Source organism: Chiloscyllium plagiosum, chromosome 16 (assembly GCF_004010195.1).
Source record: "Chiloscyllium plagiosum isolate BGI_BamShark_2017 chromosome 16, ASM401019v2, whole genome shotgun sequence".
In the NCBI taxonomy this organism is placed as follows: Eukaryota; Metazoa; Chordata; class Chondrichthyes; order Orectolobiformes; family Hemiscylliidae; genus Chiloscyllium; species Chiloscyllium plagiosum.
This window is the reverse complement of record NC_057725.1, coordinates 52,640,184-52,666,443: the sequence shown is the minus strand read 5'-3', so window position 1 is coordinate 52,666,443 and position 26,260 is coordinate 52,640,184. Positions and strand designations below refer to the sequence as shown.

The following is a 26,260-nucleotide window of genomic DNA, read 5'->3' as shown; positions in this document are numbered from 1 at the left end:
TTGTTTGTGAGGACAGCATGTCAGATACATTTGGGACATTTAAGTGACTCTTGAATAGGTACATGGATGATAACAAAATGCATGGTATGTAGGTTGGTTTGATCTTGGAGTAGGATAAAAGGTCAGTACAACATCAAGGGCCTTGCTGTGCTGAACTGTTCTTTGTTCTATTTACTATCTGCATTAAATTACTTGGGGGACAGGGCAGACTGTAATGTATCTGATACAAAAAATAGGTAATAGGGCACACTGTGATGGGTACTTGAGGAATTTGCAAGGTCATTTAGATAAGGTTGAGAGAGTGGTCAAAAACACAGCAAAGTTTAACTTAGGAAAGTATTAAGCAATGCACTTTGGTAGGAAGAATCAACATACAGAGGATTATTGAAATGAAGAGAAACTCCAAAAAAGTACTTCAGAGAGGAATTAAGGTATTCTTGTACATTAAACATAAAATGGTAGGATGCAGGTGTAGAAAGTAATTGAGGAGGCAAATTGATTTTTAACCTTTATTGTTAGCGAGTTAGAGTTTGGAAGCAGGGAAGTCTTGTTACAACAGTCGAGAATGTTGGTGAAGCTGCATCTAAGGCAGTGTACATGCTTTTAGTCCCCCTGTTTCAGAAAGGAAATACTGGCTACGGAGCCTGTTTAAGTGAATCACCGGGCTCAACCCTGGGGTGCAAGGCTTGATTTATGAAGTAGTATTAAACAGATTAGGTTTTATACATTAAGGTTTAGGATAATGAGGCTTGCTCTTGTCGACGGATATAAGACAGTGAGGGGGCTTTACAGGGTAGATGCTAAAAAGATATTTCCAAAGTGGGAACATAATAAGAGAACAGTCATTTAAAACAGAGATGCAAAGGAATTCTTCTTTCATAAGGTAGTGGTTGCCTGGAATTCTCCATCCCACAGAGCTAGGTTACTGGAAATATTTAAAGAGGACATAGATGGATTTTTGAAATGTCAGGGAGTTGAAAGCTGTAAGGAACTAGAATGAAAGAGGAGTTGAGGCCTGGGGCAGCTCAGCCATGATCTTACAGAATGGCAGGGCACGCTTGATGAGATGTGTGGCCTACTCCCCATCCTATTTCTCATGTTTTCATTCCTGATCTAGAAATCCTCAACAACAACATTGAATGAAAAACTGTAAAACCTTCACTTTACCTGTACTGATATTCCTCATCATGATGAGCACAAACTTTTCAAAATTAGAAGTAAAACAAAATATTTCACAAGACATCGCCATGTACAAAGATAACTAAACAGTGGCTAAAAACATCTTAAGGTATGGCTGTCCACCACCAAGAAACCTCATATGTGATTCAGGATTTGTGCTGCGTTTATCTGTGATAACAACAAGGCCACTGAATCTTATTTCGAGGAAAATTCCATTCTGGTTACGTGCTTGTTACTGGATTACTCCAGCTGGAATATGCAGTTGGAGTAGATTCCAAGTTGACAGCATGTTGGACTTAGCTGTATCATTCCCCCACACTCACTGACCAGACACACAAATGACAAATGGTTACTTGGACAGTGTACTGGGAGGCTGTCCAGATCTTTGGACCCAGTGAGAGATACCCTATCAGGAGGCAGGAGGAAAAATTATGAAAAGGAAGATTTTATACCCAATGTACTATTATGAGGCACAAAACACTGTAGCACTTACTTGTGTAGCTCGATACCATCACAGGATCAGCTGATATGTTATCAGCTACCAGGGTGATAATGGTGAACGAATAATTAGTTCCAGGGATCAAACTATCCACAGTAGCATTTTCATCTCTTACAATTTCACTTCTACTGTCACTGGAAGATGCTTCAATTCTCTTGGTCTCAACCTTATATGAATACTCATTTCTATATTCTAGTGGTTGGGACCAATTCAAAGTTATGGAGCTCGTGGTAACACTGACAATCTGTACGTTCCTCACTGGGTTTGGCTCTGTTAAAAAAATGCATTTTCATTTTGTTAATTGATCAGTAAGCTATAGAAAATAATTATTCAAATAAACCAGTTATTGGGGATAACGTCAAACATAAGCAATGGTGCACAAAGTGACATCACCCACCTTAAGAAACCAAGACCTATAAATACAAAGGCAGACATACCAACAGTGCTTCACCAGAGACTCTCACTGATGATGCTACCTAGTATGGTGACCAAACGTCTGAAAACAAACCTTCAAGCTCAGCGAGCTAACTTACAGACTTATCACCAGCCTGCGCTACAAATATTCTCAAAAATTGCTATTAGCACGGATACTGAAGTCAGCAGTGAATGAATGCTGCCAGCTGTTCATTAAAGGTATGGTTTCCCACCTTCTTTGTGCTGAACTTTGACAGTGCAGTACTGGGCCCAATAACAGGTTAACTGTATAGTGCAATCCCAAGTCATGAACTATGGCCATCATTAATACTAGAAACTTTAATCGCCTAAAATGGTTTTAGGAAAGGTAAAAAGATGGCCAAAGTGGACACGTAACCAGGTTGATGCAAGCTCATGAAAGCAAAAGACAGTCTGAGCTGAAACTAACATCTTATCAAAAGACATGGAAATTCAATTAGGTGAAAAAATCTTTCATCTCTTATTTTTGATTTTGTCTTTCTGAAAGTTTCACATACTAGGATTAAAGTGGGCTGCAGATTATCCAGTTTGAATGAAGCAATGATACCAGATATGAGAATGCATAACTGAACAATATTTCAGAAAAGTGTAAGAACATGGACTCATTACTCACTCCCTTCATTTCCTTCTGAACACCTTAAAAGCCACCAATGGTGACAGAAATAGAAACACAGCATACCCATTCATCATGAGCTGAAGGTTTCTATAAACATCCTACTATTTAGGATACAAACGACAATGGTCTCAGGTACAATTAATCAAACTTGAAGACTCTAAGAATTTTATATATAGCATATTCTTCATCTTATTGTGCTAGACATTCTCCCCCTTTTTAAACTTTATAGCTGTGTTTATGTGCATGTTTGATGTTACATTTGATTATCTTTCCTTGAGGTTAATAAGTAATAAAAATCCTCTTACACATAATAAATCCTAGTAATTGGTTCATTAATTTTGGCTGCTACGACATCTTACTTGAAGTGTGACATAGCTATATGCTTAGAAAAATTTAAAATATTTGTTGCGACTGGCTGATGGGGCTAAAAAGAGGTGAGCAGTTCACACCTTGTCACCTGGCTATTACACCCTACCTTGGCAGTTTCGAGGTGCTCCATCTGAATTCTGTGGCAATCAGGATATTAATTGCCTAGTGATAGGTGTTTCCAAAGGGACACCGTCAAGAGCAGCCTAATTAGAGGGCTAGCAGGTCTTCAGTCCCAGAAGTGCTAATGGGAGAGCTGACCACTGCCAGCAGTGTACCTAGCTGAGACTAAACACATTGGATGCTGCTCTCAGACCAAGGCGTATGGGGTTGGGATTGGTCAGGCAGGCTACAGTGAGGAGGGAGGACAAGTGTTTCAGTGAGATCATTAGGGAATTTGATCCTTGATGATGTATAGTAAAGAATTAGCTAGATCTATAAATACATACAAATCAACAGATAAATAGTAAGCAACATCAGTAGTTGTCTAAGAGACTCTGAAGAGAAATGTGTGGTTTAGATTTTTGCTGAGTGTAATAGGTTAGATAGTTTATAGGATGTTCAATAAGCAGTCATCTTACAAAGAACTTAAACTGCAGACATTTTTCTTAAAGTTGCATTGAGCATCCAAAATTACCAACACAATAACTGAGCTCCTGGGGAAAGCCAGATTATTAGATATATTCAATGTAAATTATTGAATGCATTAAAGTTGTAACAACTTACTTTTACTGAAAGTTAAAAGTTAAACCTGGGAAAGCCCTGGGAATGGGAGCTGTCACTTTAGGAAGGTAGACTAATCACCAGGTGGTCAATAAACATGAAAGGGATCATTAGTCCTGATCAGTTAGTGCCTTTGGCCAGTACAGTGTTACACTTCAGGCATAATAGAAACCAGATCAGAGGTCTTGGAAGGTTTCACATCTCAGCAGGGAACATGAACAAGCAGTAGAGATGAGTGTGACAATAAATGACTTGATAAACAGAGCAAATACTGGGGGTCCAGAACATCAGGTCCACATCCTGTTTAGTTGTGTCAGAAACTTGCACATTTCAATGAGATTCCCTCTCATTCTTCCCAATCTCCCCTCATACAACAAAACTCAGCCCAGGAATCAGTCTTATGCTGCACTCTGTCACTGGCATGTATAGGTTTTCTTTGGTAAGGAGTCTAAAACTGCACACAATACCAGAGGTATAGACTCGCCAAGGCCCCATACAGCTGTAGTAAGACTTCCTTCCTTCCTCCTGAGCTCTAACTGTCTTGCAACAAGGCCACATACTATTTGCCTTTCAAACTGCCTGCTTGGTCAATGACCAGTATACAAGGCACTCTGGCTCCTTTGTACATCAACTTTTCTCAATCTATCACCATTTAAATATCACTCAGCCGTTCTGTTTTTCCTACCGAAGTGAACAACTTCATATTTTTCCAACATTACAGTGAATCGTAAAATCCCTACAATGTGGAAGCAGGCCATTCAGCCCATTAGGTCCACACCAACCCTCCAAATAGCATCTGACCCAGACTTATCCCTCAATCCTATCCCTGTAATCCTGTATTCCCATGGGATATCCCTGCACACTACGAGAAATTTAGCATGACCAATCCACCTATCCAACACATCCTAGGACTGTGGGAGGAACCTGGAGGAAACTCAGGCAGACACGGAATGAATGCGCAACTGCACAGAGACAGTCGCCCAAGACTGGAATTGAACCTAGGTCCCTGGTGCTGTGCAGCAGCAGTGCTAACCACTAAGCCACCGTGCCACCTATGAATGTGTCTGCCATGCAATTGCCCACTCACCCAACTTGTCTAAATTGCCTTGAAGCCTCTTTACTTACCCCTCACAGACCCACCTAGCTTTATGCTGGCAGCAAACTTTTAAATAACACATTCGATTCCTGGGAGTTAGGAAGAATTTAGGACAAAATGGGAAACAACTCAGAATGAAATCACAGAATCCCTACAGTGTGGAAAGGGATCTATTTGGCCAAACAAATCTGCAATTCCACTCTGAAGAGCATCCTACCCAGCCCCAGTCCATATCCTTAGCCCCATAACCTTACATTTGCCATGGCTGATCCACCTACCCTGCACATCCCTGGACACTATTGGCAATTTAGCACAGCCAATCCACATTACTTGTACATCTTTGAACTGTGGGAGGAACCTGGAGCACTAGGAGGAAACCAATGCAGACACTGGGAAATCAATGCCAACTCCACACAGTCACTCAGGGTTGGAATGGAAGCTGGATTCCTGGTGCTATGAGGCAGCATTGCGAACCTGAGTGACTGTACCACCCAATTCACTTCTCAGAACAAAACTGCTTTGGTAATTACACTTACTTGTGTATTGAGTCGTTTTCACAAATCCACTCTGCAAATCACCAGGTCCAATGGTCGCCACAGAAATGCTATAATTAGTTCCAGAACTAAGATTTGAAATTGTGGTGGAGTTTGTACTTGCTGTTATTGACTCAGTATTGGAATCATCTCTGTAGGTGACGTTGAAAGTATAATGTCCGTCTTCCATATCTGCAGGCGCGCCCCAGTTTAGTGAGATAGAATTAGTGTTGAAGTTGGTCACAGTGATATTTCCAGGAATACTGGGAACTGCGTAGGGGTAATAAAAGATGCAAAACAGTCACTCTCACTGTCACTAACATTTCCAGGTTCCTGATTATTGTGCCTCTGAATTACTTCGCAAACGTTTTTCTACACTACATGCAAGTTGTCTTCGTTTTGGGAAAGTGTGCATACAACATGTAGGAAGAGAAGAGAAGAGAAGATTTCTCACATTTTCTTGGAGCCCCATGAAGAGATTGAAGTTGTCATGAGAGTTAGAGTGGGCGATGAAATCGGGATTTCCATTGGTTATTTAAACAGGGAAACTTGCGGAATCAGAAGGAACACTTCTCCTGGTTCACAGTGTTGTTACCTGATAGATACAGGAGGTTTTGAAAGATATCTACTAGGATCTCAGGCCTCTGTGGGTTAAAATTATCTTCTTAAAAACTTGTCCAAATGGAGGCATACAGCCTCAAAAACTATTATTCATTGAACTGGCCCCTGATAGAGATCTCACTGCCTGTACCTTGCGACACACCTCTGACAGGATTTGAGATTTTTGAAAACATTTTTGGCAATTAAAATGACCACTGACATTGTGTTTTTAGGGGTTTCTATAAGGTTTCTACTAACAGCCCTAGCATCTGCATTATCAAGAAATCCATATTGTGTATTCAAAATTACCTGTGTGATGCTGTGAATACAATCTATCAGTTTCGGTGTTGGAGTGGAAATGTGAAAATATCAGAAAACAAATGCACTACATATTTTTTTGAAATTTCTTCTGACAACATTGAAACAAATGCTAAAATGATGAATGTTGGGATTTCATGTCGCCTTTTTGATGAGTTTGCATGCCAATATTTACACAAGTTAAAATCAAAACTTTATGATTCAACATTTCTAGTACCACTGGAGTTCAGATGCTACTTTGCAATAAAGGCTTTTGGGATAAAGTATACAACATATTGCTTTTGGCAAATAATTTAATGAAAACAGAGCTTTCATCAGCAATTCATACGCAACATTCAGTGTCTTGGTCTAAAATTTGTCCGCTAAATTTTATGGAAGCATGAAGTGGGAGAAAAAAACAATAGGAAAGTAGGAGAATGGGATGGTAGTGGATGACAACAGGCAATTGATTATAGTGAAGAGAACAGATGGACATAAAGTAATGGAAAACATGACTGTTTCTTTTGTTGACAATAGTCTATCTAGAGCTTTCACTGCAGGGATTTCTCCAGTTTGATTATGAAACTTCATTAATTTTAAATTGTACTACACCAAGATGGAACCTGATGGCATCTTCAAGGAATATATTTTTCCCCAATGGTCAATAAAATCTACAATGGATAACAGTAACAATGTCAAAAACAAGAATAACAACTTGTAATTATTATAGTGCTTTTACAAAGCAAGATGCTCCCAGGGCCTGACAAAGGTATCACCAAACAAAAATTGAAACTTGGTCAATTTGATTTGCTCAGCTTGCATGAAATTTGAGGTTCCCCAGGATTACTGCATTATTTTCATCATATACTCTCCCAATTCCTTCAATTATGACTGGATCAACACTATCAAGAACTTGTAAACTACTCAAACTACTTTTTTCCTGTTGTTTCTTATTTGACATTTTGAATTCAGATTCTCTGTCTCTATTTCTACTTATCCTGTATTATCTGACTTATTGCATTGTCTTTTTCACTTTCTTGTCTCTTCTAACAGTCAAACATCCTGGAATATTTCATGCTCAGCATTGGTGACTTTGTAACCACATTCAAATGTCTATCAGACTGAACCAATTTCTCTGCACTGGTGTAATTAATTCATCTACCTTGTTATGAATCCCATGTTACACTCTGTCATATGGAATAATGTAAAGCAGGAATACCCACAAGATTAGAATTAGTCATACAGTCATACTTGTAGTTCATTCCACAAATGATCCACGCTCTGTGTAAAGTCATAGAGTCAACAATTCATAGAGTCATCAGAGATCCTAGAAAATTTCAGCACTGGAGGAAGTTACAAGATTGACAAAGTCATGAATTTGAAAATAAGCGAGAGACTTTTGCAATCAAGGCACTGTAAGGCTAGTAGTCAAGGTAGGTTAGAAATCTAATAGATATTGATGCGTGCGGTGGTGCAAGTTAGTAAGCCAGAATGGCATTTAATCCCATGCTTCATCCCTGAAGGGCTTATGCCTGAAATGTCGATTCTCCTGCTCCCTAGATGCTGCCTGACCTGCTAAGCGCCACACTCTCAACCCACATTTCATCCCACACTGTTGGAACCAATCTGAGCCACATCAGCCATCCAGCTAAGACAGTCAAGCTTACACTTGCTCCCCCTATTGACCAAGGAGTCGAAGTTGCTGTAGAAATATTTTCACTTTGAAACACTTTTACATTAGGCTATGGCGCCAGACCTCTGGGCAGGGATGGGAGGTGGCTCCAATTTATTTCCATCACATGTCTGATTGGGAATGTCTCCAATTCTTAGGAACTCCTATTGTTGAGAGATGGAAGGATTTATAGGGTGATATTGAACTTTCCTTGGCCATCATGTTTTGGAGTGGGACTTGAACCTAGAATAAAATGGTTAGCCATTGTGCTACAAAAGCTCTAATCCAAAATAAATTGTAAGTAAAATTCACTCCAAAAGACCCAATAGGTGGAATCTTAGCTACAGCGTGTCATAATAAATACTCTGGAGGTGCTTCTGTGCTCATTCTGATCATTTTGTTGTGCAGAAAAGCCAACTCACAATAATTAGTTTGTGCATTTGAGCTAGTTTAGATGTTCCAATGTGGGGGTGAGAATGACAGTAGAATAAGGAATGTTGTGGTCCAATCAAGGATGATGTATATTTCCTTATTTACTCTGGCTAAAATAGCAATGAAGTTTAGGAGTAAACAAATATTTTGTACACCCAGTTGCTAGTTGCTGGCATACAATGCCAAATTTCATGTGGTGCTTGTTTAAGAGACATGGTGTCATATTGTAAGTTCCATACTGCTGTTTCATGATGGTTGGTAAGCAACCCTCTAGAAAAAAGCCAGTGGCTAAAATTATGCGAAATTTGTTTGTACTAAATTAGCACAGGATGCTGCTGTGTTATTTCGCTAAATCCACAGATTCTGGGGGGCTCATGGTCCTGAAGCTGTAAGCATTTGTGAAGAAATTTACCAACAGTAAATATTTTGGCATTGGAAATATCGTAGCAGAGCGCATTTATTCAAATGATTAATCTTTTGTTGTTACAAAACCGCCGCACAAAGACCCACTTCAGTGACTTTGTTCTCCGAAGAAGGCATTACATGTAGCATCCTACATGAGTGAAAACTTAAATGCTTTCTAGCTCAGGATGGTGCCAGGGTTGGGGGATTTGAGCTATAGGCAGAGGTTGAATAGGCTGGGGCTGTTTTCCCTGGAGCGTCAGAGGCTGAGGGGTGACCTTAGAGGTTTATAAAATGATAAGGGGCGTTGAATAGGATAAATAGACAAGGTCTTTTCCCTGGGGTGGGGGAGTCCAGAACTAGAGGGCATAGGTTAAAGGGTGAGAGGGGAAAGATATTAAAGAGACCTAAGGGGCAACTATTTCACAGAGGGTGGCATGTGTATGGAAGTGGTGGAGGCTGGTACAATTGCAACATTTAAAAGGCATCTGGATGGGTAGAGGGATATGGGCCAGTTGCTGGCAGGTGGGACTAGACTGCGTTGGGATATCTGGTCAGCATGGACGAGTTGGACCGAAGGGTCTGTTTCCGTGCTGTACATCTCTATGACTCTTGGTAGACGGTAAATTCTTGTTAATTTTTATAATTTCTAAGAAGGTGAAAACCTTTGCCATATTACAGTTAAATGGATTCAATCCAAACTGATTTTCTGTCATTCCACTCACCTGTTCTACCAAGCTTATTTTCAGAAGATACATTGAAAGGTCCACTGCTTGTAATCACAGTGACGTTGTACTCTCGCCCAGGTTGAAGATCGATGAATGTTATCGGCATTGTAGAATCCTTACTGTCGGTTTGCTGTTTTAAACTCCTGATATCTTGAACAAGGACAAAGAATTTATCCACATTGCCGGATGGAGAAACCCAGGAGACAATCAAAGTGTTGGTTGTGCCATTATTCTCAACTGTAATATTCTCTGGCGGTATCTGGACAGGTCCTGTATGGATGAGAGAATAGGTTTAGAATCTTTACCCAGTAGAATGCGAGCTGCAGCTCAATGAAGTGTTGAGCTTTTGGATAATCTGAAGGAGGATTGTAATTTTTACTTGTACTCGTTAGAAAACCACTCACTCCAATTGACGGAAGGTGTAGAAACTCAGGATTATACAGAAGCTTCAGGATCAATCACAATGAAGTACATTGCCTGCATCAGCTGGATTTTCTCTGGTGGAAGGTTATGAACAGCCTTGTATGAACCAGCAACGCAATGTAAAAATGTAGGAGCAAAGGGATAGTATATAAACAGAAATGGTTTTATTCCTACTTTATAAGGTTTTTGCAGATTTCAACCAGAATACTGGGCAGAACCTTCCACGACACAGTATGATGTGGATTCTATCGAGAAAGTTGGGGGAATCACAAGATCAGAAGTGCGGAGCTTCTCACTATTTGGCCCTATAAGTCCACAATGACTCTCCGAAGAGTAACCCACCCAGACCCATTCCACTACTACTCTACATTTACCCCTAACTTATGCACCTAACCCACACATCCCTGAACACTATGGGCAATTTTACCACGGCTAATTCACCTAACCTACACATATTTAAATGCTGTAACTGTACGTGCATCCACCACTTCCTCTGGCAGTTCATTCCACATATGAACCACTTCTGTGTGTAAAAGAAAAAGTTGCCTCCCGTGTCCTTTTCTCCTCTCACTATAAAAATATGCCCCCTACTTTTGAACTCACCCACACTAGGGAAAAGACCCTTGTCATTCATCTTAACCATGGCCTTCACGGTTTTATAAACCTCAAAAAGATCACCCCTCAAATTGCTAAGAAGTCTATTTCCATAATCTCACACCCTTCATTCCCAGCAGTATCCTTGTAAATCTTTGCTGAACCCTCTCCAGTTTAATAATATCTTTCCTATAGCAGGGCGACCAGAATAGCACACAGTATTCCAGAAGAGGCCTCACCAATGTCCTGTACAACCTCAACATGATGTCCCAATTCCTATACTCAAAGGACTGAGCAATGAAGACAGAGAAAGAGAGAAGTTCCAGTTATACACTGAAGCTAGATTAAATTATACACTCAAACATTGCGATCAAGTTTGAATAAACAACATTCTGAATAAAGACTAGAGTGCTTTTTAGTAAGCCAGGTTGATACTTTGAATAATTTAACCATCAAAGCTGGACTTTCGACACATACCCAAATTGTATACACATGGGCGTTTTATTTTTCCTTAAAACCTATTTTGGTTGAGGTATCGTGGTGCAATAAATCAACCAGAAAAATAAAACTTAAAGTTAGCTCTATACAAATCAAAGCGGTGAAGTTTTGGTACTTCAAAGACTTTATACAGAATTCATATTACTTGTGAAGCAGCCTCAATGTTTCATGCAGTCAGTAAACTAGTGATCATAGAAATGGTAAAGATTAAGTAAATATTTTTATTCAGATATCATTTGACGTACCTAAGATAAACACTTACTTGTGTAGTTAGATATTGTCGCTGAATCTGACTGAGTCCCATCTGCTGCCAGTGTTATTACGGTAAAATTGTACTCTGTTCCAGACGTCAGTCCTTTTACAGTAGCATTCTCACTTGGCACAGTTATGCTTCCATTATCACCCAAAGGGGCTGGGTTTCCCTTGGTCAGCACCATGTACTCATACTCTTCCTTAAAATCTGGGGATCGATTCCAACTCAGGGTTACAAAGTTGGTGCCAGCTTCCACCACCATCACATCCTGTACTTCATTGGGTTCTGTTGAAACAGTTACCCCACTTCTTTGAATAAACAGTTGCTTACAGTAGTGTGCAAGAAGCATCTCACACAAACTTCCTTCAAACTGGAAAACTTAACAAGGGAAATTAAAGTATAATGCACTAGATATCCAAGGTTCAAAAGCATATAAAAAAGGAAAAGCTACATGTAGCAATTCTGAGGCATTTGTATTAAAAAGATTTTAGGAGAAAATGAAAATCAAGAAGCACAGTGGCAGCAGATGACGTTCATGATGTGGAGACACAATAGGAATGGGAAAGAGGAGATGACAGGGGAAAATATTAAAAGATAAGCATTAATCATAGCACAATCACTTCAACTACATATTACTCTATAATCACACAAGTAATTATTTATCCTTGGAAAGAATATTTAGAAGTAATTTGGATGAGCAGAAACAAAACGAGCAGGCACCATTGTTTCAATAAGTGAAAAAATGTAAAATGCTGCTCAACTATAGGAAGACCAATTCTGTGGCAGTCATTGTGAAGGTTAGGTAAAAACAATGACTGCAGATGCTGGAAACCAGATTCTGGGTTAGTGATGCTGGAAAAGCACAACAGTTCAGGCAACATCCGAGGAGCAGAAAAATCGACGTTTCGGGCAAAAGCCCTTCATCAGGAAGGTTAGGTGGAGCAGCCTTTAGGATTTCCAGTGTAAAATGGTTACTGATGCCAAGTGAAGGGAATGAGAATGAGGTCAGATTCTTGGTGAAAAACACACAAGTGCAATAAGGAGCATACTTCATGACAGTTATAATCCTATTCCATCACATATTTTAGCTACATAACTGAAACAGTTTAAGTTCTCATCCTCAAATTTTCCCTTATCTTACGATATCAGAGGTAAATTGTATAATGCTGCAATCCCTTCATTCCTGTAACACCAACCTGCATTTGGCATTCCACATGAAACCTCACTCCTTCCAGCACATTCTCGGTTGTCTCCTTCCAAGCCTTTATAATCGATGGTGCAAAATACCAGCCATAATATGCTGATGTCAAACTGCAGGTTATAAGGGTCTTTGTCTCCAAAGAACGTCACCAGTAGCAGCTCATACAGCCTGGTAGTTTAATGTCACACCCATTGACCACAGTGTGGATAAGAAAAATGTATTTTCCTCAGCAGCAAGGTCAATAATCAGTGCACAAGCATTTGGTAGAAATAATTGAAAAGCAGAAGTTGATAGAAGGATGCAAGAGGAATGGAAAGGACACAACCTATTTGGCTAGAGTTAAGGAACAAAGAAGTTGCAATTACTTCATGCAGTATATAAGGGATAGATGAACACATCTGTAAGGAAACTTGAGAGGTGTAATTATAGTTACAGTAGAGGAACATTAATAATCCAAAAATAAACTTGAATACTGGGAGTGAAAAGGGGAAAGAGGCAAAAGTCCTAAAGTATTGTAAGAAGAAATGTTTACAGTAGAATGTTTCAAGCCCAATGAGAAAGATATGATGCTACACCTGATTCTACTGAGGTAGGCCAAATTGATCAAGTGCTAGCAGGAGAACATTTAGGGATCAGTGTATTATATGAAAAGGACAAAGAGCAATAACAAAGAATAATTAACAAAAGGAAAACCAATTTAATGGGCGATGACTGGATCTAGCCGAGTAAACTGGAACCAAACATTGGCAGGCAAAGATGTCACTGAACAATGATCTGCCTTAAAAGAGAAAACAGTTCAGGTACAGTCAAGGTCAAATGAGTAAGCTTGGGCAAATAAATCCAGCTCTACTTGGATGATAAAAATGGGAATTGAGAGGAAGGAGAAAAAGTGTGTTTATGACAGAATCAGGCAGATGATACAAGTTGGGACCAGGCTGAATATAGAAGGCTGAGCAGGGAATCAAGAAAAGAGAAGTGTAGAGAGAGTACAAGATCAGACAGGTAAGTAGCACAGCAAAGAAAGAAAAGATCCTCTACAGATGCTGGAAACCAGATCCTAAATAATAACCTCAAAATCTCATTATGTGGTTAATGATGTGCCATTGCTATAGGTCTTATTCAATGATGCAACTTTACCATTTAGTGGCATTTCACTGTCAAATGATCTTTTCTACAGAAGCTATCGTGAAAGACATAAGACCAACTGGTGCCCAGTCAAGAGGAAGTGATAATTAAATGAGCGTCCACAGGTCTTGAGAATGAAGCAGCAGCTCTGGAGGCAACTAGTCCTCCAAGTACTATAAAGGCTGCAATAATTGTACTAATCTTTCCACTCCAGCAGCTGAAAACACAGATTGAGGTCAGCCCACAGGCCATCACCATCTGGCACCATTTTGAATGATCAGATCAGCAAGAAATGTTTGTGCCGATGGTTAATGGACTTTGGAAATGGTGGATTTGGAACTACATTCAGTTTAATGGTGTCACAAAGTTGGTGTGTAGAAATGGTAAAATAGTAAAATGGGGGAAGAGTATTGTATCATCATTTTAAGAGAAAATGCTTTGCATGCTAAGAGATTTAAAATTGAATGTCTGTGGGTAAGCAGCTGTGGGTGCTTGAATTGACTCAATGTATCAAAAAGCCGTTCAGTTAGCAGGCAATATTTTTACCCAGACAATAGCTTAATTTCGGCCAATTCATTTAAAAAAGGCACTTGGAGACTAAGGACCAATTAAATTCAAATCTGATGGTGTTGACAACATGAAACCAATCACATAACAATAATTTGATATGTCATAGGTGGTATATAACAGAGGGTCAACTGGACAGAGAGGACACCCAACTGCCATCTGAAGGGGTGAGAATGAAGTGCCATCTGAGAGAGAAATACCAGGCTCGCACAAGAAATCCCCATGCTGTCTATCTATAAAGACACATTTAACGAATATTCTTGACACTAGAAAACAACTGAGAAGGCATTTTGGAAAGAAGATGACAAAAAAAGATACAGAAAGTTGAGGAGGATCAATTCTGTGTGAACTTTGACAGACTAAGTTTTAATTTATTGTTCTTATTAATTAGATTGATAGAAATGAGACCTATGTTATTGAAATAGCACACCTAAAGATGCGGAGGTCAAATCCCTTTGCTAATTAAAACCAAACACCCAGAAAAGCTTGCCTTACCTTGCAATCTGCTAGAAGTTTGAGTGAGTGAAAGAGAATGCCTAATTTCCACTATTTGAAGAAAGAATAACAATTTATTTTCCGAACTCTAATAGTAAACATTAAACAAAACTACTAACAAACGGAACATTCTTTCCCCTAACTAACCACTATCCCTTAACTGAACACAATTCTATTAATATGCTGCTCCAGCAACACGATTATTAAACGTTACATTAACTTAATTTCTCAAAGTCCACACAGTCTCTTATGCTGTCTTCCTTCTGGTCTTCTGATTTTGCTGTGTTCTCCCTGAATCTTTTACTTTCTTTTTACTGCGTGTGTTTTTTTTTACAGGAAACAGTACTTTTTGATACATAGTACCTTCCGAAATTTCTTTGAAAGCAAGATGTTTATTTCTTTGGATGCCCTTTGCTCTCCAGCTTTAAGGCAATTGCTCTGTAGTTCAGTAGCAGTTGCTCTGCCCAATTTTCAGAGCAGATTGAAAATTGCTTCATTGCCTTTCATTGCCATTGCACTGCAACATCATTGCCTTTCATTGGTTGGATGCTGTCAATACAATAAATTCAAACTCAATTGGGTTTTAATATCCTGGGCATAATTTAAATTAATTGGTTAAATTTGAATTGTTGTCATAACAGCAACTAAAATTCAGGTATCCACTTAACAGCCATTTGCTGCATGTATCTATTTTAGAACAGCCCATCTCTTAGCAGTTCTGTTCTAGCAGCTATGGCTGTGCTTTAAATTTACTTCAAAATTCAGAAAACACTTCCTATCTTAAGGTGAGCATACACTCCCTCAACTTCATAACATCTCTCCCCTTAAGAAAAAATGAACCATCAAAATGAAAAGATGGCTTTATTTGGTTTCTCTAATTCTTAATGCCATTACTATGAAATACATCTGTCATTAATCTAAGTTATTCCTCTCATATTAATTCCGCACACATATATAACATTGGAATCGATACGGTCCAACCTCATACATTTTCTAAATCCACGATAACACATCTGCAATCACATTTTTACGACCTGCAACATGTACATTTTGTAAAGTAAAAGTCTGTAACATAAGACTCTAATGAAATAGTCTCTTATTTTTAATTTTAAATGTTTTCAAAATCATTAGAGGGTTGTCATCAGTGTATACAACAGTCTCCGACACATTGGCCAATATGAAACTCAATAGTTTTTTTTCCGATGGAGGAGTATTTTCTCAGGTGGATATTGAGTTACTTTGAAAAGTAGCCAATTGGCCATTCAATTCTGTCATCTCCCTGCATCAATACAGCTTCAACCCCGATATCGCTAGCATCGACTGCAATTTTAAAGGGTTTCAAAATATTTGGTGTCGCTAAAACTGTTGCAATGGTTAATATGGCTTTTAAATTCTCAAATGCCTCCTGGCATTGTTCTGTCCACTGAAATTTCACGTTCTTCTTTAGTAAATCCATCAGCATTGCCACCATACTGCTGAAGTTTAGTACAAACTTCGAGTAGAATCTGCTTAGTCCCCAAAATCGATGCACCTCTTTCTTCCGGGATGGTTGTTGAAATTCTTCAAATGGCCTTCATCTTCACATTCCTTGGGGTCATCCTTCCTATCACAAGGATGTTCTATCACAAGGGTATCAGGTAATTAATAAGGATAGGCTGGAAGGTAAGGGAGGTGGGGTCGTGCTCTTAATTAAGAGCGAGATTAGGGCGATAGGTAGAGACAATATAGGAAATAAGAAGGAAATGTAGAACCCAGTTGGGTGGAGATCAGGAACAGTAAGGGGAAGAAGTCATGGGAGGGAGTCATAGGCCACCCAATAATAACGCTGCAGTGGCACAAATAATCGAGAAATATCCGAGGCATGTAAGAATGGAATGGCAGTTGTCATGTTGTGGTTCTGTTTGCCGAGCTGGGAATTTGTGTTGCAAACGTTTCGTCCCCTGTCAAGGTGACATCATCAGTGCTGGGGAGCCTCCTGTGAAGCACTTCTGTGATCTTTCCTCCGGCATTTGTAGTGGTTTGAATCTGCCGCTTCCAGTTGTCAGTTCCAGCTGTCCGTTGCAGTGGCCGGTATATTGGGTCCAGGTCGATGTGCTTATTGATTGAATCTGTGGATGAGTGCCATGCCTCTAGGAATTCCCTGGCTGTTCTCTGTTTGGCTTGTCCTATAATAGTAGTGTTGTCCCTGTCGAATTCATGTTGCTTGTCATCTGCGCGTGTGGCTACTAAGGATAGCTGGTCGTGTCGTTTCGTGGCTAGTTGGTGTTTATGGATAGCAATCCTGATCTAAAACCAGGATTTTATGCTTAAACAATGGAGATGATAATGGGATGAGGAAGGAGTTGGCTAAATTAGAATGGGAACACAAGTTATTTGGTGGAATAGTTGAGAAACAGTGGAGGACTTTCAAAGAGATTTTTCACAGTGATCAAGGCAAGTATATTCCAGTCAAAAACAAGGATAGCAAGCCTTTGATAACCAAGGAAATAAAGCAAGGCATCCAAAAAACTCAGGTTTACAAAGTAGCCAGGAGTAGTGGGAAACAGGAAGATTGGAAAAACTTTAAAAAGCAACAAAGAACCACGAGGCAAGCAATGAAGCAAGGGAAGATGGATTTTGATTGCAAAGTAGCACAGAATATAAAAACAGGTAGGAAATGTTTTTTATAAATATATAAAATGGAAAAGAGTAGCTAAAGTGGACCTAGATCCCTTGCAGGATGAGAAAGGGGAGATAATATTGGGTAATGCTGAAACGGCCGAGGCCTTGAATAACTTGTTTGTGTCAGTCTTCATAGTGGAAAATGTGTCCAACATGCCAAAGAATGATATTAAGGATATGATGGGAGGGGAGGACCCCAATTCAATTGTTATCACTAAAGGGATAGTCCTGAGCAAACTTGAGGGTCTAAAGGTAGATATGTCCCCTGGTTCTGATGGAATGCATCCCGGAGTGCTGAAAGAAATGGTGTGAAGTTACAGAGGGTGCATTAGTGGTAATTTACCAACTGGATTCCAAGCAGGACTCAGTGGACTGGAAGACAGCAAATGTCACACCGCTGTTTAAAAAAAGATGTAGGCAAAAGGCAGGTAACTATTGGCCGATTGGCTTAACATCTGTAGTCAGGAAAATGCTGGAGGATATCATTAAAGAATAAATAGTAAGATATCCAGATGGACAGGATTCAATCAAGCAGATGCAGCATGGATTCAGGAAGAGAAAGTCTGGTTTGACAAATTTACTGGAGTTCTTGGAGGATGTAACAAGCGCATTGGATGGAGGGCAATAGGTAGGTGTTGTACACTTGGATTTCTAGAAGGCATTCAACAAGGTGCCACATAAAAGACTCATTCGTAAAATAAAAATGCATGTAGTTGCAGGGAATATACTAGATATAGGACGGATAGAGGACTGGTTAACCAATAGAAAGCAGAGAGTTGAGATAAATGAATGCTTCTCTGGTTGGATATCAGTGGTGAGCGGGGTGCCACAGGGGTCGGTGTTGGGCCTGCAACTGTTTGTGATATATTTAAGTGATTTGGAAGAGGAGACAGAGTATAATCCTAGTTTTCTGATGACACTAAATTAAGTGGAAATGCAAACTTGCAGAGGATGTGGAGGGACTGCAGGAGAGATTTAGATAAGTTAAGTGAATAGGCAAGGATCTGGCAGATGGAGTACAATATTGGTAAATGCGAGGTTATCCACTTTGCAAGTAAAATTAATAACTCAGTATTATTTAAATGGTGAAAGACTGCAGCATGCTGCTGTGCAGAGGGACTCGTACATGAATCATGAAAAGTTGACTTGCAGGTGCAGACCAAGAGAATATTGTCTTTCATTGCTAGAGGGACTGAAATTAAGAGCAGGGAGGCTCTGCTGCAATTGTTCAAGGTATTCGTGAGGCCGCACCTGGGGTATTGTCTGTAGTCCTGCTTGCTGTAACTTGTAATAGTGGGATCTTGTTATTACTTAGTCTGGAAAACTTCCAGGATAATTTTCTTTTAATTCCTCAGTTGCAAGGTTTTCCTTCGATTTCTCCATCTCAAGGGGCGTCACTCCCACCTTGCATGCTGCTCATTTGTTCCCAAGAACAAACTACATTCTTGGAATTGACATTCTGTCAACCACTCCCACTGTTACTTCTCCAGTTTTGATTTAGCTGTCCAACCTGATCTTACACTGGGAATGCTACATTTTTGTCTAACTATTCCACAAATTATCACCCTCTTGAGTAACACGTCAGGAAGAATGCAAATGCTTTCATTTCTTACTATTAGAGACTGACCAGATCCTATAGCTCTTAAAATGATAACTTTTTTCCCTTTTTCCCCTATTCTTCCTGAGTATGCTTTACCCACAGAAGTGAAGTCATTAAAGAGATTGGGCATAACCTCAATACCCAGTGACTCCCGAGGCTGTGTACTCACCTGCAGCTCCTCAACTTTTCTTGGGGATTCCTTTATTACTTGCACTAATCCCACTGGCTTAGCTCCTTTTACCATATCTTCTCTCCAAGTGCCTTTCTTCAATGACCAGCACCAGTACTTTATGTGACCCACCCTACCACAGTGGAAACATCGGAGGCTTTTCACTTCCTTTTCACCTGTGTGAACTATTTCCAGAGTGATCTTTTTTCCTTTTGTATTAAAGGATTCCCCTCCTCCCAATTTCTATCCCTCACGGGATGGAATTCCTTTCAGAAGCTAAATTTCACCTTATGCACCGATGTAAATGTATATTCATCTCCATTTCTGCCACTCTTCTCACTTCTTGAACTTTCTGTTCGTCCACATAAGTTATCATCATCTCTGGAAGTGAGTTTTTAAGCTCCACCAGCAGAATAATCTCCCTTACAGCCTCATATGTCTTGTCTATTTTTAAGGTCTGCACCGATCTATCAAAATTGCTATGTTTAGTCTTTCAAACACAACAAAGAAAGAATCAGGCCAGACTTATGTTTCTGAACCGGTGTCTATATGTTTCTGGTACCAATTCATAAAGTTGCCTGTCTGACATCTGCATAATCTCTTGACCCCCTCATCTGATAGCACTGCAAATACCTCACTAGCTTTGCCAACCAACTTAGTCTGAACTAGCATTACCCATAAGTTCTCTGGTCACTTCTTCTGCCTGGCCAATTTTTCAAATAAAATAAACGTTGAAATGTGGCAATTTTTTAACATATTTGTATAGACTGCTATCTTCTCCCTTCATGTCCATCCTGTTAATTTAACTTTCAAAGAACAAAAAAAATTATAGCAGAGAAACAGGCCCTTCAGCCCTCCAAGCCTGCGCCGATCCAGATCCTCCATCTAAACCTGTTGCCTAATTTTTAAGTATCTGTATCCCTCTGCTCCCTGCCCATTCATGTATCTGCCTAGATACATCTTAAATGATGCTATCATGCCTGCCTCTACCACCTCCGCTGGCAACACATTCCCGGAACCACCACCCTCTGCGTAAAGAACTTTCCACCCATATCTCCATTGAACTTTTCCCCTCTCACCTTGAACTAGTGACCCCTAGCAATTGAACCCCCACTCTGCGAAAAAGCTCTTTGCTATCCACCCTGTCTATACCCTTCATGATTTTGTAGATTTCAATCAGGTCCCCCCTCAATCTCCAACTTTCTAATGAAAATAATCCTAATCTACTCAAACTTCCTTCATAGCTAGTGCATTCCATATCAGGCAACATCCTGGTGAACTTCCTCTGCACCTTCTCCAAAGCATCCACATCTTTTTGTTAATGTGGTGACCAGAACTGCATGCAGTATTCCAAATGTGGCCGAACAAAAGTTGTGTAAAATGACCTGCCAACTCTTGTACTCAATACCCCTTCTGAGGAAGGAATGAATGCCTTCTTGACCACACTATCGGCAAGTGCTGTCACCTTCAGGGTACCTGAATGGACCTGAACACCCAAATCTTTCTGTACATCAATTTTCCCAGGGCTTTTCCATTTTCAGTATAGATCACTCTTGAATTGGGTCTTCCAAAAGGCATCACCTCACATTTGTCCGTACTGAACTCCATCTGCCATTTCTCTGCCCAACTCTCTAACCTATCTATCTATGTTCTTTTGTATTCTCTGACAGTCCCCTTCACTATCTGCTACTCCACCAATCTTAGTGTCATCTGCAAACTTGCTAATCAGACCATCTATCCCTTCCTCCAGATCACTTATATATACCACAAACAACAGTGGTCCCATCAAGGAGCCCTGTGGAACACCACTGGTCAAAGTTCTCCATTTTGAGAAACTCACTTCGACTACTACTTTGTCTCTTGTTGCCCAGCCACTTCTCTATCCATCTAGCTAGAACACCTTGGACCCCATGGGGAACCTTATCAAATGCCTTAGTGAAGTTCATGTATATGATATCTACAGTCCTTCCCTCATCAATCAACTTTGTCACAGCCTCAAAAGAATTCTATTAAGACATGAGCTTCCTTGCACAAATCCATGTTGCTTAAGCCCATTTTCTTCAGTATGTAAATAGATCCTATCTCTCAATATCTTCTCCAGCAGCTTCCCTACCACTGACGTCAGGCTCACCAATATAGAATTACCTGGATTATCCTTGCTACCCTTCTTAAACAAGGGGACAACATCTGCAATTCTCCAGTCCTCTAGGACCTCACCTGTGTTCAAGAATGCTGCAAAGATATCCAATAAGGCCTCAGTTATTTCCTCTCTTGCTTCCCTCAGTAACCTGGGATAGGTCCCATCCGCACCTGGGGACTTGTCCACCAAGCCTTTTAGAATACCCAACACTTCCTCCCTCTTATGCCAATTTGACCTAGAGTAATCAAACATCTATCCCTAACCTCAACATTCATCATGTCCCTCTCCTCGGTGAATACTGATGCAAAGTACTCATTAAGAATCTCACCCATTTTCTCTGATTCCATGCATTTCTCTCCTCCTTTGTTCTTGAGTGGGCCAAATCTTTCTATCTAGTTACCTTCTTACTCATTCATATACGAATGAAAATTTGCAACTCCCTTTCTCTTTCTTCTCTCTCTTTGCTCCGCTAAGAATCTTCTCTTCATTTCTTCCTCTTCTTACTTAAGCCACTTCATCTGCAATTGAAATTTAGCCATTTCCAAAAATTCTAATGGCCTTTCTAACACATTTATATGCTGAGCTATTTCAGTTATAACCCCTTCCTTTTTCAGAGAGATAGGCAATTCCAACTCCAGTTTGTCTACCAATTGCAGCAGCTTGTCCTTTGCTCACTATTTATAAAATTCCCAGTCACTTCTTCCACCCCGAGAAAACATTTAGTAACTGAAAGTGCCATTTCTTTCACTTTTAATCTAACCAACTACAAGTAGTCAAAATTAAACAGATTTTTCTCACCTAAATTTATTTAAAGATCTAGGAAACTAATCGCCTAAGTGTGTTTAAATCTGCTGGGACCTTTCATACCAAAACCTTTCCAAATCTGTCCAAATCCTGAATGATAAGCACCCAAAACTTTACAATATTGAGGTCAAACCCTTCCACTGATTAAAACCAAACACACAGCAAAGCTCGCCTTGCCTTATAATCTGTGACTAGTGTCGGTGAAAGAGAACCCTTAAGTGTCACTATTTAACGAAAAAACAATATTTCCGAACTATAGTAGTGAACACTAATCAAAAGTATTAACAAACCAAACATTCTTTCCTCTAACTAACCACTATCCCTAAACTGAACACATTTCTATTAATATGCTTTCCAATAACACAATTGTTAAACATTATGTTAACTTAATTTCTCAAAGTCTACACAATCTCTTATGTCTCTTCCTTCTGGTCTTCTGATCCTGCTGTCTTCTACTTGGATCTTCTTTCTTTGTTGAAAATGTGTTGCTGGAAAAGCGCAGCAGGTCAGGCAGCATCCAGGGAACAGGAGAATCGACGTTTCGGGCATAAGCCCTTCTTCAGGAATGAGGAAAGTTTGTCCAGCAGGCTAAGATAAAAGGTAGGGAGGAGGGACTTGGGGGAGGGGCGTCAGAAATGTGATAGGTGGAAAGAGGTCAAAGTGAGGGTGATAGGTCAGACTGGGGTGGGGGCAGAGAGGTCAGGAAGAAGATTGCAGGTTAGGAAGGCAGTGCTGAGTTCGATGGATTTGACTGAGACAAGGTGGGGGGAGGGAGAATGAGGAAACTGGTGAAATCCGAGTTCATCCCTGGTGGTTGGAGGGCTCCTAGGCGGAAGATAAGGCGTTCTTCCTCCAACCGTCGTTTCGCTGTGGTCTGACGATGGAGGAGTCCAAAAACCTGCATATCCTTGGTGGAGTGGGAGGAGAAGTTGAAGTGTTGAGCCACAGGGTGGTGGGGTTGGTTGGTCCGGGTGTCCCAGAGGTGTTCTCTGAAACGCTCCGCAAGTAGCCGGCAAGTAGTAGGTGTAATGAGAGGTTGACTACCTACACCTCTCCCTCTTAACAGGAAGCCACATACTGCAGTCATAATTCCAGGAATATAGGTTAACATACAGTGAATGTGGTAGTTCTTCAATTCATTAATGGCATAACCTACAAGTCATAACACTACTGCAGTGCATACAAAGTCAATGAAAGAATAATCATGGAACACAACCTCAGAACTTAAACTCCTGCCATGAATTGGAGGAGAGTCACAGGAGCTCCAATGATAGTCAGCAGGTGCTGACGTATTCACTTCATCATGTCACTCAAAATTGACTATTTTCTCGACTGTACTGATTGGGATAAAGGAGAAAGACTTTACTGGAACTCGTCATCTCACGCTGATCAATTTTTCAGCTTTATAAAGGCCACTAAATGCATTAGTGAGAACTGTAAATGAAACACCAGAGAAAATAAAGAAGGAATCAAGAACAGAAACTACCGTCCCATTTACATCCTACTCAGTAACTTTCAGCATACATAATTAACATTGTGATCTATTGGAAACACTTGCCGCAAACTGAACTGCAAGCATGTTTTAAAATGAAAATAGAGGGTGGGCAATGATACCACTCGAGTAGGGGAGGATTGTTTTGGGAGAGGGCTGGTCTGCATAGTGTATGTCAAAACTATGGCATTCTGCAAAGACTGTGTGTGGGGCTGTGACTGTGAGAGCAGTTCAATACATTTGGGCGTTCGGCTCTTGCAACTGCAGAAATGTAAATCCCCCAGGAAGATGTTTGGTCTTCATATGTGCTAAATTAAAGATCAAAATTGCGTATCAAAGGCCATCTTGATAGCTGACAATTCAAGTCAGGGAAATACCATCTCGAGTATGGAAAACAATAGCTCTGTAAAATCTGGGAAGGTAAATAACCCAGCTTTACCGCATACCAGATTCAACACTGAGTCAACAATTTCACATCATAACCTCTGGTCCCCTAACTCTCAGGCGATCGAATCAACACGGACATCTACTACAAACCGACCGACTCCCACAGCTACCTGGACTACACCTCCTACCACCCTGCCCCCTGTAAAAATGCCATCCCATTCTCCCAATTCCTTCGACTCCGCCGCATCTGGTCCCAGGACCACCAGTTCCAAAAACGTACAACCCAGATGGCCTCCTTCTTCAAAGACCACAATTTCCCCCCCGACGTGGTCGACGATGCCCTCCACCGCATCTCTTCCACTTCCCGCTCCTCCGCCCTTGAGTCCCGCCCCTCCAACCGCCACCAGGACAGAACCCCACTGGTCCTCATCTACCACCCCATCCTGTTCCCTGGATGCTGCCTGACCTGCTGCGCTTTTCCAGCAACACATTTCCAGCTCTGATCTCCAGCATCTGCAGACCTCACTTTCTCCTCTTCTTTCTTTGTACTGTGTGTGTTTTTATAGGAAATGGTACTTTTTTGATACATAGTGCCTTCTGAAATTTCTTTGAGAGCAAGAGGTTTATTTCTTTGGATGCCCTTTGCTCTCCTATGCTCTCCTATGTTAGTTGGTTCTGCAGTTCAGTGGCAGTTGCTCTGCCCAATTTTCAAAATGCCCATGTTTTTTATTCCTCCAACATCATTCTCTCTCATTGGTTGGATGTTGTCAATACAAGAAATTCAAATTCAATTGGGTTATAGTATCCAGGGCATAATTTAAATTACCATATATATTGGTGCATAGGACATTCTCATATATAAGTAGACACCTTTTTTGTTCAAAGATCTGATAATATTCACATACCTCGTGCATAAACTGACCCTAGTTTCCAGGGGTCTCTTCCTGATCATATATGTAACCTTAAAGGGCATGATTTGCAAATTTTTGATTCAAATGCAATACCTGTGTCATCACAAATATCTATGATACCTTATGGCAGCTCTTGACCTTGTCTTCCCACTGTTGCTTCAATTCTTTACAAGTAGGTGTCGCATAGAGTTGTGCTCCAAACTTGTTGTATAATTCCCCAAACTTTCCTGACAAAATGGCGCCATGAAGAAACAAGTACACAGCACAGTTTAAACTACAAGTTGTTTAAGTTCCACAGAAGACCAACAACATCACTGCTGCAAGGGATTTCTGTGTTTCTGAAACGCTTGTTCGAGATTATAGGAAAAAAGCCACACATTTATAGGCTATGCCAAAGCAGAAGTATGCCAACCGAGGAAAGATGTCATAACTAGAGGAAAAGATTGCTGACTGGGTTAATCTGTGTCATCTGAACAGAAGCATCGTGACTTGACAATGTGTAAGAATTAGCACCAAAAAAAGATGGATTCAGTGATTTCAAAGCCAGTGCTGGATGGTGCAGTAGGTTTGTGAAAAGGTACGATTTAGTGTTTAGACAGAAAACCAAGATCGCCCAACATCTAACAACAGAACGTAATGACAAGTTAATTGGGTCCCATTGCTTTGTAATCAGAAATCAGGAAAAACTGGGTACAGGCTCGAATGCATCGGCAATATGGATGAAACCCCAATGAACTCTGATATGCCAGGGAACAGAACTGTGGACAAGATTGGAGAAAGACAGTTTTGGTTTAGACTACTGGCCATGAAAGGAGTTGATTCACTGTGGTACTTGATTGTATGGCAAATGGAACAAAGTTAAAGCCCATGATGATTTTAAAACTGAAAACTCTGCCCAAGCTCTGTCCTCGTCCATGAAACAGGGTGGATAGAAGAAGGTGGCTGCAAGACTTAGATTAGGGAGGTCTGAAATATGCAACCACATGGACTTAGAAAGGAAAAAAAAACTTACTGGTTTGGAATATGTTCAGATCACACAGAAAGTGTTATCAGTGAAATTCGGGGGGAGGGGGCAGGTAGGTTATATCATTTGACAAACTTTTTTTTAATATCAGATTACAAGGCGAGGTTAGCTTCTCTGGGTGTTTCAGGTTTTAATTATCAGAGAGGTCAAAGAGTCATAGAGTCATAGAGATGTACAGCATGGAAACAGACCCTTCGGTCCAACCCGTCCATGCCAACCAGATATCCCAACCCAATCTAGTCTCACCTGCCAGCACACGGCCCATATCCCTCCAAACCCTTCCTATTCATATACCCATCCAAATGCCTCTTAAATGTTGC

General features: G+C 40.4%; 1 protein-coding gene across 1 annotated transcript in view; it reads right to left on the bottom strand.

Annotated features, from left to right (window-relative positions):
- LOC122558100 (receptor-type tyrosine-protein phosphatase eta-like) overlaps positions 1 to 26,260 on the bottom strand; it is a 125,563-nt gene that overhangs the window by 83,905 nt on the left and 15,398 nt on the right. Inside the window, exons 5-8 of the mRNA XM_043706419.1 lie at positions 11,374 to 11,649; positions 9,594 to 9,866; positions 5,469 to 5,735; positions 1,673 to 1,948 (exon numbers count right to left, since the gene is read on the bottom strand). Of these exons, the coding sequence (XP_043562354.1) occupies positions 1,673 to 1,948; positions 5,469 to 5,735; positions 9,594 to 9,866; positions 11,374 to 11,649 (1,092 nt within the window). The remainder of the gene's footprint in view (positions 1 to 1,672; positions 1,949 to 5,468; positions 5,736 to 9,593; positions 9,867 to 11,373; positions 11,650 to 26,260) is intronic.